The 14,555-nt window shown below is 44.3% G+C and overlaps 1 protein-coding gene across 1 annotated transcript in view; it reads left to right on the plus strand.

Annotated features, from left to right (window-relative positions):
* Positions 1-14,555, plus strand: part of LOC114910564 (nicalin-1-like) — a 33,351-nt gene that overhangs the window by 287 nt on the left and 18,509 nt on the right. The window contains exons 2-3 of the mRNA XM_029252225.1: positions 194-384; positions 10,779-10,923. Coding sequence (XP_029108058.1) covers positions 194-384; positions 10,779-10,923 — 336 coding nt within the window. The remainder of the gene's footprint in view (positions 1-193; positions 385-10,778; positions 10,924-14,555) is intronic.

Consider the following 14,555-nt stretch of genomic DNA (forward strand, 5'->3'; position numbering starts at 1 on the left):
TAATGTAATCATTTTCAGATTAAAACCCTCTTACTTGGTATTTTAAGTTTACAATGGTTGTAATGAAGTTGTTCTGAGTTACATAAGAATTTAGAGACCCAATTAAAAGTGCTATAATGTATGTGCTTATATGACACATAATTGGTCAGAATTGATATGAACAAAGTTGAGGGGACACTGATTATCTTGGCAGGCTGCCGTGGCGCAATTGTAGTGGCTGAGGCTCGGTCTGTTGACGATCCAGTGCTGACCCGACGCTGTGTTGTCATGAGGATGCTGGACTTTACTGTGCATAGTTACCAAGAGGTATTGAGGCAGAATGCAGCTGCTATCCTCATTTTGCTGCCCATCAACCTGACTGCTGTACCCCAAGATGTCATCCAGGTATGCCTTACACCTAAAATAATAAAAGCACCATAATAAAAAGCACCTTAATAAAAACCCCAGAGTCACCACACAATGGGCACTGGCCAAACCCACTGTGCCCCACACTGTGCCCGTTATATGGTGACTCTGGGGTTCAAGCCCTGCTTGGGGTGCCTTGCAATGGAGTGGTGTCCTGCTATGGGTGTGTCCCCTCCACCCTCGGCCTTGCACCCTGCTTTGCCGGGTAGGCTGTGGCTCGTTGGGACAAGCGGTTGTAGACGTTGGTTGGTTGCATCACCAACTGTAGAAGGATTCAATTAGAAAATGAAAACTGAACCAGAACAAAATTGCCAGGAATCACTTGTCCTTTTCATTTCATTCTATTTTGTACATGTTGTCCTTATTATTTTAGTCACCATTATATTTTCTAAAGTTTGAGGATATCTGTTTTACTAAGCTCTTACTGATTGCATAGATAATAAAGAAAGATGGAGATGGCAAGAAGGTGAGAAATACTGGACATGTTCATGTGATAAATCAGTCAAAAACACTGAATGAAATGTCTCAGAGGCCTTTACTGAACAAACGGTTTAAACAGTCAATCTTGCTGATGGAAAAAGTATGTGCACTAATATTATGCAAGTAATAGAACCTCCTTTATTGGTAATAACTCCAACTAAGCACTTTCTGTAGCTGCACACCAGACCTGTGCAGCAGTTAGGAGCTATTTTGGCCCATTGCTTTATACAACACTATTTCAGTTCAACCATAATTTGGGATGTCTTGCTTGAATGGCCTGCTTCAGATCAAGCTACATTTCAATAGGACTGAGTTCAGGACTTTGACTTAATTGTTCTAAAATATGGAATCATTTGAATCACTGCTCTTGCCATTGCTTCAGATAACTTTTCATATTGCATGATTCACCTTTTAGTTTTACTCATTTAGCTGATGCTTTTTTCTAAAGCACCTTTCAACAGTAAGTTACCTACAATTATTAACCCATTTATACAGTTGGGTAATTTTACAGGATCAATTTAGGGTAACTACCTTGCACAAAGGCCCCTACAGATGGAGGTGGACTCAAACCTGGACCTTTGGGTTCAAATACAGTAGCTGTAACCACTGTGGTACCAGTCATCACTGAGTTTTATATCATAGACAGGCATCGTAATATAATGCTTTAGATTCCTCAATGATTAAAAGCAATCCAGGCTGTCTCCTTTGTCCACAGAATGTTGTTCTTGTAGTGCAGTGGAAGATCAAGATGGTCTTTAGCAAAGTTGAGATGGGCAGCAATATTTTTTTGCATAGTAGCAGTTTTTACTGTGGTGACCTTCCATGAGCATCAGTCATGTTCAGTGTTTTTCCTCATGGTACAGTCAAGAATTATCAAGAGCACAAGATGCCTGTACATCCTTAGCTTTCACCCTAAGGTTCTTTGTTACTTGTTTGTATTTAAACCTCTTGGCCAGTAGGCATATGTGACACATGACACCAGAGAGAGCTTACCATGCTCCTTTTATTTAAGTGTATCTCAGACAGTGGAACAGGTCACAAGGGAAGGAATGGAGGAGACTGGGAACAGGTACAGAGAAAGAGGGGGCCTTACATTTATTTACTTAGGAGACACTTTTCTCCAAAGCAACTTCCAACAAACTCTATGTAGTGTTATCAGCCCACACACCTTATTCACCGCAGTGACTTACACTGCTAGATACACTACTAACACTGGGTCACTCATCCATACATCAGTGGAACACACTCTCTCTGTCACTCACACACTATGGGTGAACCTGAACTGCATGTCTTTGGACTGTGGGAGGAAGCCCACACAGACACAGAGAGAACAGGCAAACTCCACACAGACTGAGCAGGGATCAAACCTATGTCCTCTCGCAACACCGAGGCACTGTGAGACAACAGCGCTACTTGCTGTGCCACCATTCCACCTATAACTGGATTTATTCTCATATTTAGCTGATGCTTTTCTCCAAAGCTACTTAAATGATTAAGGTTAGAGTTGTTACAAGCATTTACCTTTTCAAACAGCAGGGTAATTTATTGGAGCAATTTAGGGTAGGTACCTTGCTCAAGGGTACTACAGCCAGAGGTGAGGATTGAACCTGCAACCTTTGGATCCAGCAGTAGTAGCTGTACCCAGTACACTACCAGCTGTCCCTACAGAGCTTCTTGAGTGTGTGGGTCTGTGTGGGATCATCTAGACTCCTTACTCTTAATGTGCACATCGTGCATCTGTCTCCGTTTCACTGTCTGGCCCCATCTCCATCCTTCACTCTTGGGCACAGGGATTAAAATAGAAGTGGTTATTAGCCCCAGGTGTGGTGAGTTCCCCCCCCAGCCGTGCCACAGCATACTTACAGCTTTAATAACTGCATGGATAATGTAGTAGTGTAGTATATAGCCAACTATTTCATTTTTCTATTTGTCTTATCCTTTTGTTCAGTGATCTGTCACTGTGTGGGAAGAGCGCTATAAAAATACATTGAATTGAACTGAAAGGTACAGTATGGCCTTGCACTGATATTTGTAGGATATGCACTCAGAGTAGCAAAGGTGCAGAATTTTTTTCTATTTGGTGGTCCAAGTCATCATAAATCCTTTTGTCACACTTTCTAGTCTTTATCTTTAACAGCTCTTCCATCGAGTCATGTTGCACTTCAGTATAATTCTGTTGTGAAGCTCAGGTGACCAGAACTGTATGGTTTTTAATATGCAAGCTGAAGAACAGCGAATCACATTAGATATTGCACAAACATCGTTAAACTTGACTGGCAATGCATCATGCACAATGTATACATTTGTACTTCTCATTGTATGAATGTGATAGTATCATGGAAAGAGGTGCTGTCTGGGCTCAGCAGTCACTGGTTCAAACCCCATCTCCTGTTGTAATACTGCTGAGGAAAGTATTTCACCTGAATTGACTGAACTATTAAATTATTGTCTGGCTGTATAGATATGGATATCATGATAAGTAGGTTAACACTGTAAGTTGCTTTGGAGAGAAGTACCACATAAATATACATGCAATATATCCAAAAATCCATCAGCTAAACACCTCCTTCTTAAAGCTCTGCTGTGTCTCCAATCATTCAGTTAAAGGACATTTTTGTCCACTTCATAGAAACATTGAGTAGCTCTTGTAAATTGAAAATGGGGGATCGAAAGCCAAGAGCTGTTACAGACATTTTGAATAAAGAAAGTGCATAAATCAAGGGATGCATGCGCTATACAACTTTGTATAGACAGATTTTAATCACTAATGTGTTAGGAGTGTTAGTTCACGTAGTGCAGTATCACAGTATTATTGGTGTTCTGCCCGCAGATTTGTTTAGTTCATGTGATTAATTGCTTTGTTAAGCGGAACCTTTATTTCCATAAGTTAATACGCAATTTGTGCACGTGTGCTATTTTCATGATGCACTACTGTCGGGATAGGCATAGTGGAAGCGTCTTGAGTTCTGTGTGTTTTTCCTACGCCCGTGGAAGCAATAACTTTTCACTCGCATTTTCACTTGTCATTTGGAGACAATAAAGGAGCAAGACACTCATATCCTGGCTCGTGAGAATGGAGTTTGACTTGCTGTTAAACTGCATTAACATACTGGATGTGCATAACACGCAGGGAGAACACACACACACACATTTTCAGAACTGCTTGTCCCATACAGGGTCACTGGGAACCGGAGCCTACCCGGGAACACAGGGGCGTAAGGCCAGAGAGGGAGGGAACACACCCAGGACAGGACGCCAGTCCGTCGCAAGGCACCCCAAGCGGGACTTGAACCCCAGACCCACCGGACAGCAGGACTGTGGTCCAACCCACTGCGCCACCACACTCCCATGTAGGGAGAACAGTACATTGAAAAGTTATACCAGCGGTGGGTGCAAGGAAGAAATACAAGAACGCAAGCATGCAGCGTCCATCTTCACCCAACTCTTCAGTCCATGCAGCATCAAGAGCGAGCTCTAAGCGCTCATCTTCTTCTAAGTCATCTGTCATGGAGGCTGCAGCCAAGGTTAGAGCCTCAGCTGAAGCAGCACTTACCATGGTGGCTTATGCTAAAAGACAGCTAGAAATAAAAAAGCAGAGAGCTAGGCTAGATCTAGAATTAGAAGCATTGGAGATTGAAAAGGAAGCAGAAGCTGCGCGAGTAAACGCTGAAGTCTTAGAAGCAGCTGCAGCTATGGAAAATGATGACATGCAAAGTGTGAGAAGTGCTGTCCCGCCACAAGTGATTCAGCAGTGCACAAAAGAATATGTGCGGTGCCGGTCACAGGTCAGTACTCAGACTCCTGCTTCATCGCATCACGATGAAATCTGGCACGCTGCGAACAATGATACTCAGCAAAGAACACCTGTAGCTGCAGAGGAGAAGCCTCCACTCAATCTCTTCAGACCCTCAACAAATCAGCACGCATGCGCAACTGAACGCGTACTTACTTCAAGACCATCGGATTACCCATGCAGAGAACATGGTCAGCATCCTTCTCATGCTAACACTCCAACCATGTTAGACTTTGCCAAGTTCCTAGCACGCAGAGAATTAGTGACCACTGGTCTCTCCAAATTCGATGACACGCCAGAGAACTTCAGAGCATGGCAGTCCTCATTCCTCAACGCGACACAGGGCTTGGGGCTCACATATAGTGAAGAGTTGGACCTCCTCGTGAAATGGCTGGGTAAAGAGTCATCTGAGCATATGAAAAGGATCCGTGCTATTTATGTTACTGACCCCAGAGCTGCCCTCCATCTGTCCTGGGAAAGACTTCAGGAATGCTATTCTACACCAGAAATAGTGGAAAATGCCCTATTTAAAAGATTGGATAGCTTCCCCCGTCTGTCGGCTAAGGACAACACAAAACTGAGAGAGCTCAATGATCTTCTCATGGAGCTGCTCGCAGCTAAAAATTATGACTTTCTTCCTGGCCTGGCCTACCTCGATACTCCTCGAGGGATAAAGCCCATAGTGGAAAAGTTGCCTCCAGCCCTGCAGGACAAATGGCTCCTCACCGGTTCACTATACAAGGAACAGCACAGAGTAACTTTTCCTCCTTTTTCATTTTTTGTTGACTTTGTCAATGACCAGGCTAAGGCCAGAAATGACCCAAGTTTCACCTTGTCTGGCAGCGGTCAGTCTTACAACAAAGGTGAGAGAACTCAATCAAAGCACAGCGGATTCAAGACTGCTATATCTGTGCAAAAGACAGACGTGTCTGCCACAGTTGACGCAGACTCCACAAGCGCTATAGAGGCTGAGAGAAGAGACAATGACCTAGCCCGATACTGCCCTGTGGACAAGAAAACTCATCCTTTGGAAAAATGTAGGTTATTCAGAATGAAAACATTGTAGGAACGAAAAAGCATCCTAAAGGAACACAAACGCTGTTTTAAGTGCCGCTCTCCAAAGCACCAGGCCAAGGATTGTCAAGCGACGTTGAAATGCGGTGAGTGTGAGAGAGAAAGACACTGCTCTGCAATGCACCCTCTCACCTCCCAAGCTCCTGCTTCACTGACCACTCTAGAACCAGACGCAGAGGCACGAGGCAGTCTTCCACTTGAGGTGACATCACGATGCACCAAGGTCTGTGGAAAGGGCAGCCTCACACGGTCCTGCTCAAAGGTGTGCCTGGTGTGTGTCTTCCCCCAGGGTCAACCGGAGCACTCCATCAAAATGTCTGTCATCGTTGACGATCAGAGTAACCGCTCACTGGCCCGCTCTGAATTTTTCCACTTGTTCCGGGTTGAGAGCAACCTGTCACCATACCTGATGAAGACATGCGTAGGCACCACAGAGATGACTGGAAGAAAGGCGGTAGGCTTTCAAATTGAAGCAGTGAATGGAGGTGTGTGCATGGACCTTCCACCACTCATTGAGTGTAATGAGATAATGACCAATAGATCTGAAATTCCAACTCCAGAGGTCGCTCTCGCGCATGCTCACCTAAGGCACATTGCTCCCCACATTCCTAAGCTAGATCCTGACGCGCAGATGATGATCCTGCTAGGGAGAGACATGATACATGTGCACAAGGCGCGAGAGCAACTCAATGGACCTCATAATGCACCCTTTGCTCAGCGTCTAGACTTAGGCTGGGTAATTGTAGGTGACGTGTGTATTGACAATGCTCATAAACCAACTCTGAGTGTCTTCAGAACCCATATTCTACAGAACGGACGCCCGTCTCTCCTCACTCCTTGCCATAACAGCATCAGGGTGAAGGAAAAACCGTGCTACAGCGGGGAGCGCAGGTATGATCTCTCAACGTCCACGTCAAAACCTATGCAACCTGAAGACAAGCTCGGGCTTATGGTCTTTCAGCGTACAGATAATGACAACAAGTGTGCCATGTCCTTCAAGGATGAGATCTTTCTAAAGATTATGGAGAAAGAAGTCCATCAGGATGAAAAGAACAATTGGGTAGCTCCCTTATCGTTCAAGTCACCTCGTCCCCCACTCCCGAACAACAGAGACAAGCACTGTCCCGCCTCAGGTCTTTAAGACGCACTCTGAGCAAAAACGCGGAGATGAAGCAGCAGTTTTCCTACTTCATGGAAGAGCTCTTCGAGAACAAACATGCAGAGAAGGCACCGCCCATCCATGAGAAACAAGAATGCTGGTACCTGCCCATTTTCAGGGTGTACCATCCCCAGAAGCCAGGGCAGATACAAGTCGTGTTTGACTCAAGCACCCAACAGCACGGTGTCACCCTCAACTCAGTGCTGCTTACAGGCCCTGATCTGAACAATACTCTCCTGGGTGTGCTGTTACGGTTTAGGAAGTATCTCATCGCAGTCACTGCTGATATCCAACAGATGTTTTATGGATTTCTGGTGAAGCACGACCACAGAGATTACCTGTAATTCCTGTGGCATAAAGACAATGACCTATCCAAAGAGACAGAAGAATATCGCATGCGAGTGCATGTCTTTGGCAATAGCTCATCCCCAGGGGTTGCTACCTACGGTCTGTGGCGAGCTGCTCAGAAAGGAGAACCAAAGTATGGAGCTGACACAAGGCACTTTGTTGAAAGACACTTCTATGTGGACAATGGGCTCATATCCCTTCCTACGGAGTCTACAGCTATAGACCTACTGAAAGCGTACTTGTGCATCACTTGCAGAGTCTAACCTGAAACTGCACAAAATCGCATCAAACAGCGTAGCGTCACTGTGATGAAAGCCTTCAAACCAGAAGAACTGGCCTCAGGCATCCAAGACCTGGGTCTAGATGATGAGACTCTGCCTGCCCAAAGGAGCCTAGGCTTATGCTGGGACATCGGCACAGATATGCTCACCTTTAAAGTAGCTGTCACTGACAAACCTTACACCGTCGTCGGGTGCTATCAGTCGTCAACAGCATCTTTGACCCCTTGGGTCTGGCAGCACCAATGACAATCAGAGGCAGATTGTTGTTGCGGGAGCTGTCCAGTGGAGTTCAGGATTGGGATGCTCCTCTGCCAGATGAAAAGATGAGCAAATGGGAAGTGTGGAAATCATCACTCGAGGAGCTAAGCAGCCTCCACGTGCCTCGCTGCTGTATACCCAAGTCACTCTCAAAACCTATGTACACAGAACTGTGTCTTTTTTCTGATGCCTCAAACTTGGCCATAGGGGCAGTAGCTTATCTAAGAGCTGTCACTGAAGATGGCCTTTGTGAAGTTGGATTTGTCCTGGGAAAGGCAAAACTATCACCGCAGCCGGAGCCCACAATCCCACGCCTTGAGCTTTGTGGAGCCGTCCTGGCGGTTGAGATAGCAGAGCTGATCTTAGATGAACTGGACCACAAGCCGGATGCTGTACAATTCTACTGCGACAGCAGGGTGGTCCTCGGATACATCTGTAATGACTCAAAGCGATTCTTTGTCTATGTACACAATCGTGTGCATCGCATACACCAGACAACGTCCCCTGAGCAGTGGCATTACGTCCCTTCAGAAGAGAATCCAGCCGACTTAGCCACCAAATCTGTGGCTGCATCACAGCTCATGAACACAATGTGGTTCAAGGGACCTGACTTCCTCTATAAGCCTCCAAAGTCAGAAAAGCACGAGCACTTTGAACTGATAGACCCTGAAATGGACGTGGACGTCAGACCACAAGTAATGGCTCTCGCTACCTACATTGAAGCTAAGCGACTTGGCTCTGAAAGATTCCAGCGTTTTTCCACATGGAACTCTTTGTTGAGAGCTGTTTCCCTCTTGATACATCAGGCACATTCCCACAAGTCAGGCTCCACCGACACATCGCAGCACATGTGTAAAGGATGGCATCAATGTAGCAGTCCTCGCACTCCTGGAGAACTCGAAGCAGCCAGGAGGCTCATACTAGAGTCTGTTCAAAGAGACACATATCCGAACGAATATGCTGCTCTTCAAGAAAACACAGAAGTCCCTAATTCAAGTCCAATCCTGACCCTTGACCCCTACATCAGTGATGGCCTCCTGAGGGTCGGAGGGCGTCTCAGACATGCTTCTCTTGAATCGGAGGTAAAAAAACCCAGTCATCCTCTCAAAGAATAGCCATGTTACCAAGCTGCTTGTGAAACACCATCACATGGAAGTGAAACACCAGGGGCGTCAGTTCACAGAAGGGGCCATCAGAGCGGCTGGACTGTGGATTGTTGCTGGCAAGAGGCTGGTGACTTTTATCCTTCATCGCTGTATAATATGTTGAAAGCTCAGAGGGAAGGTAGAAGTGCAAAAGATGGCTGACTTCCCTCCGGAGCGGCTCAACACATCTCCACCCTTCACGTACGTGGGGCTGGACATATTTGGACCATGGTCGGTGGTCACTCGACGCACTCGTGGAGGTGTAGCGCAAAGCAAAAGGTGGGCCATTCTGTTCACATGTATGAGTACCAGGGGAATACACATCGAAGTTATAGAGTCTATGGATGCCACCAGCTGTATCAATGCATTGCGGAGATTCTTTGCAGTTAGAGGCCCCGCAAAGCAGCTTAGGTCAGACAGGGGGACTAACTTCGTCACTGCCAGTGCGGAACTGGGCATGGGGTGTCTTGATGAGAGGCAGACCAGCATCCTGAAGTATCTCCACAACAACGGCTGCACATGGAAGTTTAATCCCCCACACGCCTCCCACATGGGAGGAGTGTAGGAGCGTATGATTGGGGTGACATGCAGAATATTAGACTCTATGCTTTTACAAAACAAACACACTCACCTGACACATGAGGTTCTGTGTACTCTGATGGCAGAGACCTCAGCAATAATCAACGCAAGGCCACTGGTCCCCATCTCATCGGATCCCTCCTCACCAATTCTGCTATCCCCTGCCATGCTCCTAACTCAAAAGCCAGGCCTACATGCTCCACCAGGAGTCTTCACTGGACAAGATCTCCTGAAAGGCCAGTGGAGACAAGTGCAAGCGCTTGCGAATGATTTCTGGGGCCGTTGGAGAAACGAATACCTAAGCACTCTCCATTCAAGAAGCAAGTGGCACAGAACGCATCGCAACCTGGGGACATTGTGCTGTTACACCAAAGTCAAGTGCCTAGCAATGAGTGGCCAATGGCTCTGGTAACGTCAACCTCTCCAAGCAGCGATGGAAAAGTCCGCATGGTTAAAGTGCGGGCATCATCTCAGGGCACCTCGAAGACTTACCTGCGGCCCATCTCCGAAGTCGTCCTTCTGCTAGAAAATGACTGGGAAGAAAGGGATTGAAAGGGACAGAAAGAAAACAATTTAAATTTAGTGGCATTAGTCATGCCAGACGGGGAGTGTTCTGCCCGCAGATTTGTTTAGTTCATGTGATTAATTGCTTTGTTAAGCGGAACCTTTATTTCCATAAGTTAATACGCAATTTGTGCACGTGTGCTATTTTCATGATGCACTACTGTCGGGATAGGCATAGTGGAAGCGTCTTGAGTTCTGTGTGTTTTTCCTACGCCCGTGGAAGCAATAACTTTTCACTCGCATTTTCACTTGTCATTTGGAGACAATAAAGGAGCAAGATGCTCATATCCTGGCTCGTGAGAATTGAGTTTGACTTGCTGTTAAACTGCATTAACGTACTGGATGTGCATAACACGCAGGGAGAACAGTACAATTGGGATGAAATCCACAGCCAAGAGTCATCATATGGCCCAAAAAGCTTCCGGACTGTGGACTGTATGTTTGACACCCCTGTTCACATACTTTTTCCATCAGTGACTTTGATTGTTTTAAGCCATTTGCTCAGTAACGATATGGAAATGTAAAATGAGTGCTGTTCCTTAAATAAGACAATTTGTTATTATGACCCAGTGAAGATCAGATCATGTTTAGGAACCATTCAATGCAGAAATTCAGATAATTCCAAAGGTTTAACAAATTTTTTGTCATAGCTGTATGTTAATGAGATAACATCCAAGTCCTTGTATCGACAGAACTTCATGGTCAGCGAGGCTAACCTGCTCCTGAACAGCACCTTGATACCAGTGTATGTTGCCCTGGAGGACCGGTCACTGCTCTCCATGTATGACCAGCTGAAGATAGAGGTCGCCAGCAGGGCCTCCTCCATACTTGTTAGAGGTAGGACAGAAGACAGAGCTCTGTTGAAGCTTTGGGGCACTCCAGTGGCACTGTCTACAAACAGACAAATTCTGAGAGACTGTTGATTATTTACAGTTACATGTACATGTATTCATTTAGCAGATTCTTTTCTCCAAAGCGACGTACATCACATAGAAAATACAATGTGTTCCTTACATTAGCAGAAAGACACTTAGATGCCGACATGTGATTCTGAAGTGCATTTAGTTAGTTTCTTTCCACCATATGAATCAATGTACATCACGCAAGTACACACACACACACACACACACACACACACACACACACACACACACACACACACACACACACACATTTTCAGAACCGCTTGTCCCATACGGGGTCACGGGGAACCGGAGCCTACCCGGCAACATAGGGCGTAAGGGACACACCCAGGACGGGACGCCAGTCCGTCGCAAGGCACCCCAAGTGGGACTCGAACCCCAGACCCACTGGAGAGCAGGACCTGGTCCAACCCACTGCGCCCCCCACATCATGCAAGTAGCTGTATAAAATTTTCTCCAAATAATCAACATTTTAAAGTTGTTTTTATTTTACATTTATATTTGCATTGATTCATTTAGCAGATGCTTTTCTCTAGAGTGACATACATCTGAAAGAAAAACACAACTCCATTACATCAACAGAAAGACAAATTTGGATGCAGACTCCAAATGATTAGTGATTCTAAAGCACAATTTATTTGTCAAATTCCACAATATGAACAAGTATACATTACATGAGTAGCTGCATAAAGGTTTATCTGGTATTCGACAATTTCTAATCACAGATTAATTCCTGCAACACTACATTTACACATTTAATATACACTTAAGAGATCAGAGGACAAGGGGGTCCGAAAGAGGTGAGTTTTAAGACGCTCAGAAAGATTGCTTCAGCAGGTCAAACACGACTTGAGCAGCAGAATTCCACAGATCCTATGGGACTGTAGATCATTTAAATGAGATCTTGAGTGACAAAAAGTCACACATGCTCAGGCATTATTGAAATAGATGGAAGAGCTTGGAAATGATGGCAGGTAAGTTCTGAACATTTGCTCTTAACCTTGGCCCTAATAAGTTATTGGTGTTTTTGGTCTACTGGAGTTCTTAGTGTAATGAACTATCATTGAAATAGGTCAGAACGATGGTGCAGCAAGTAGTACAGGTGCATTATCGCTTCTTGGCTCTGTGATTAGACATTAGTTTGAATCCAGCTCGATCTTTGTGGAGTTTGTATTTTCTTCTCATATTCTCATTTCTTTCTACAGCCAAAAACCATATTGTAGGTGAACTGATGACTCTGAAGTCCCCATAGTATGAGTGAATGAATGTGTGTAATTGCCTGTTCAGGGTGTGCCCTCCCTCACATCCTATGCTACAAGGCTCTAGATCATAACGCATTTGGCAAATAGTGAATACTGACAATGAATGAGTGAATCAATTAATTAATCATCCCTTTCAAATCTTTTCTCACTATATAGGTTGATAGATGTAGAGGGGCAAATTGTACACAGCCACCCAGTTCGTGGACTGCAGTCCACTAGGTTGGATACACCACAGAACTAGTGTGATCAGGAAAAAATGTTTCAGCTTTTGTGTCAGTGAAAAACCCCAGAATTGTTCCTCAAGTCTTCTTATATCGCTGTTGGTGAAATTTGTTTTTGGAGGCCACTTGCTAAGGGTATCAATGAAGGAGCTGTCTGAGGCTGCTAAGGAAGCAAGTCATTAGTTATAGATGAGAAGATGCGGGTTACCTTAGGGTAGTTGGGGTTGCAGCTCAGAGAGTAGATTATAATGGTTCGGTAAAGTTGGTGGCAGGTAGCTTGCGTCAGGGTAGCTTCTTGGTAGTATGCATAGAGGCGTGGTACAGATAGTTTGAGTTTCTGGAGCTGGTGCGTTTGCTGGGGGTGGAGGGTGTCTAACACATGTTTAAAGGAAAATAAGAACATCTGCGCACTAGTGAAAACTGACACCATTCCAACAAATATTACCCAATGTTAACATATAGAATGAGAACAATAATAGACCCAGCACAGAGCCCTGAGCACACCTTATTGAGCCAAAGACAAAACAATCATCAAATTTCAGCAGAAACTGTTTGTGGTTAGATAAATATGAATGGAATCACTTCAGAAGAGTGCCCATCACTCCATCCTGTTAGCTAAGACAGCGTCTAAGGGATGATGGAATCACTGCTTGATGTAAGATCCATCCTAAATGTTTCATCAGATGCTGCATTTATCATGTAGTATCTATGTGTGTCATGTAATATCTATTGCTTAGTTGCACCTGGTAATATTGTTAATAATTTTATATGTTCAAAATGCATGGCAAATAAAGACTTGGTGCGCACGATCCACAATTTAGAATGACACATAAAGAATTTGATTTCTATTAGAGAGATGCAGAGCTAACTGGACTCGGTGTATCCAGATGCTTCCATACAATCAACTCAAAATCTGCCCTTAATAAGCCCCAGTAAAGTTAATGAGAGGCCTGGTACCCCATCTGCTCTCATGGCAACTGGGTTACTATGAGGAGGAAGTTGAGTCAAGGTAAGCTTAAGCCACGGGTTCCTGGTTCTCCTGTCTAAACCCAAAATTGATATTTGGCTCTTAGCAGTTCATCTGCGGAGCTAATAATAATAATAATAATAATAATAATGTGCTTGTTGTTGGAGATTCAGCTGTTCAGAATGTTAAAGTTCATGGATTTGAGAGTTCAAGTGTAAAACTCAAGTGTTTCCCACATGTGCGCATGTCCGACTTTGAGGCCTGTGTAAGATCTCTGGCCAATAATGAGGTCTCAACTCTAAAGGTGCAAGTCTGCAGTAATGATATTTGCTACCAGCAGTCTGAGGTGTTATAGAGCCGCTTTATTTCTGTGTGTAATAAAGCCAGAAGGAAGTGTTGGAATCTAATAGTGTCTGGTACTTTACTTTGACCTGTTTATGGTGGACATAGTGCACAGTAGACTGGTGTCCTTCAACAGGTAACTGTAGACGTGGTGCTGCTCTAATGGGTTATTTTAGTATTCATGCAGATGTTTTGCTGGTTACTTTTGCTAATGGTTTTATGTCTCTCTTAAATTCCGTCAGTTTCAATCAAGTTGTTAATGATCCTGCTCACTCCATCCCATACCCATACACTTGTCCTTGTCATAACTTATGGTGTAGATGTTCATAATGAAACTGTTCCACCTTTAAACTACGCTATCTATTATCATTACTTATTAACCTTTGTTTTACATGTACCACTGTCATTTTACAATAGTTAAACCAAAACTGTGAGATGTATTGATGAAAATAGTGTTAAATTTATTGATTATATTATCAAATCTGAATTAATGCAGATATAGATCAACTGGCTATCAAATATACATCCAAGGTAAAACAATTTAGATTCTGTAGCTCCACCTAAAACTAAACTTATTCAATATATTATACTCGGAGTGCTTTGACTTAATTACTATAGTGGAAATTACCATACTAATTTGCTCAATGAAATGTACTACCTGCTCTTTACACCCAGTCCTTGCTGGCAGTAGCATTAAACCATAACGACCAAAAAACCTAGGCCTTTCCCAGAAGTCATCTCAGTTGTTAACAAG

Source organism: Scleropages formosus, chromosome 5 (assembly GCF_900964775.1).
Source record: "Scleropages formosus chromosome 5, fSclFor1.1, whole genome shotgun sequence".
In the NCBI taxonomy this organism is placed as follows: Eukaryota; Metazoa; Chordata; class Actinopteri; order Osteoglossiformes; family Osteoglossidae; genus Scleropages; species Scleropages formosus.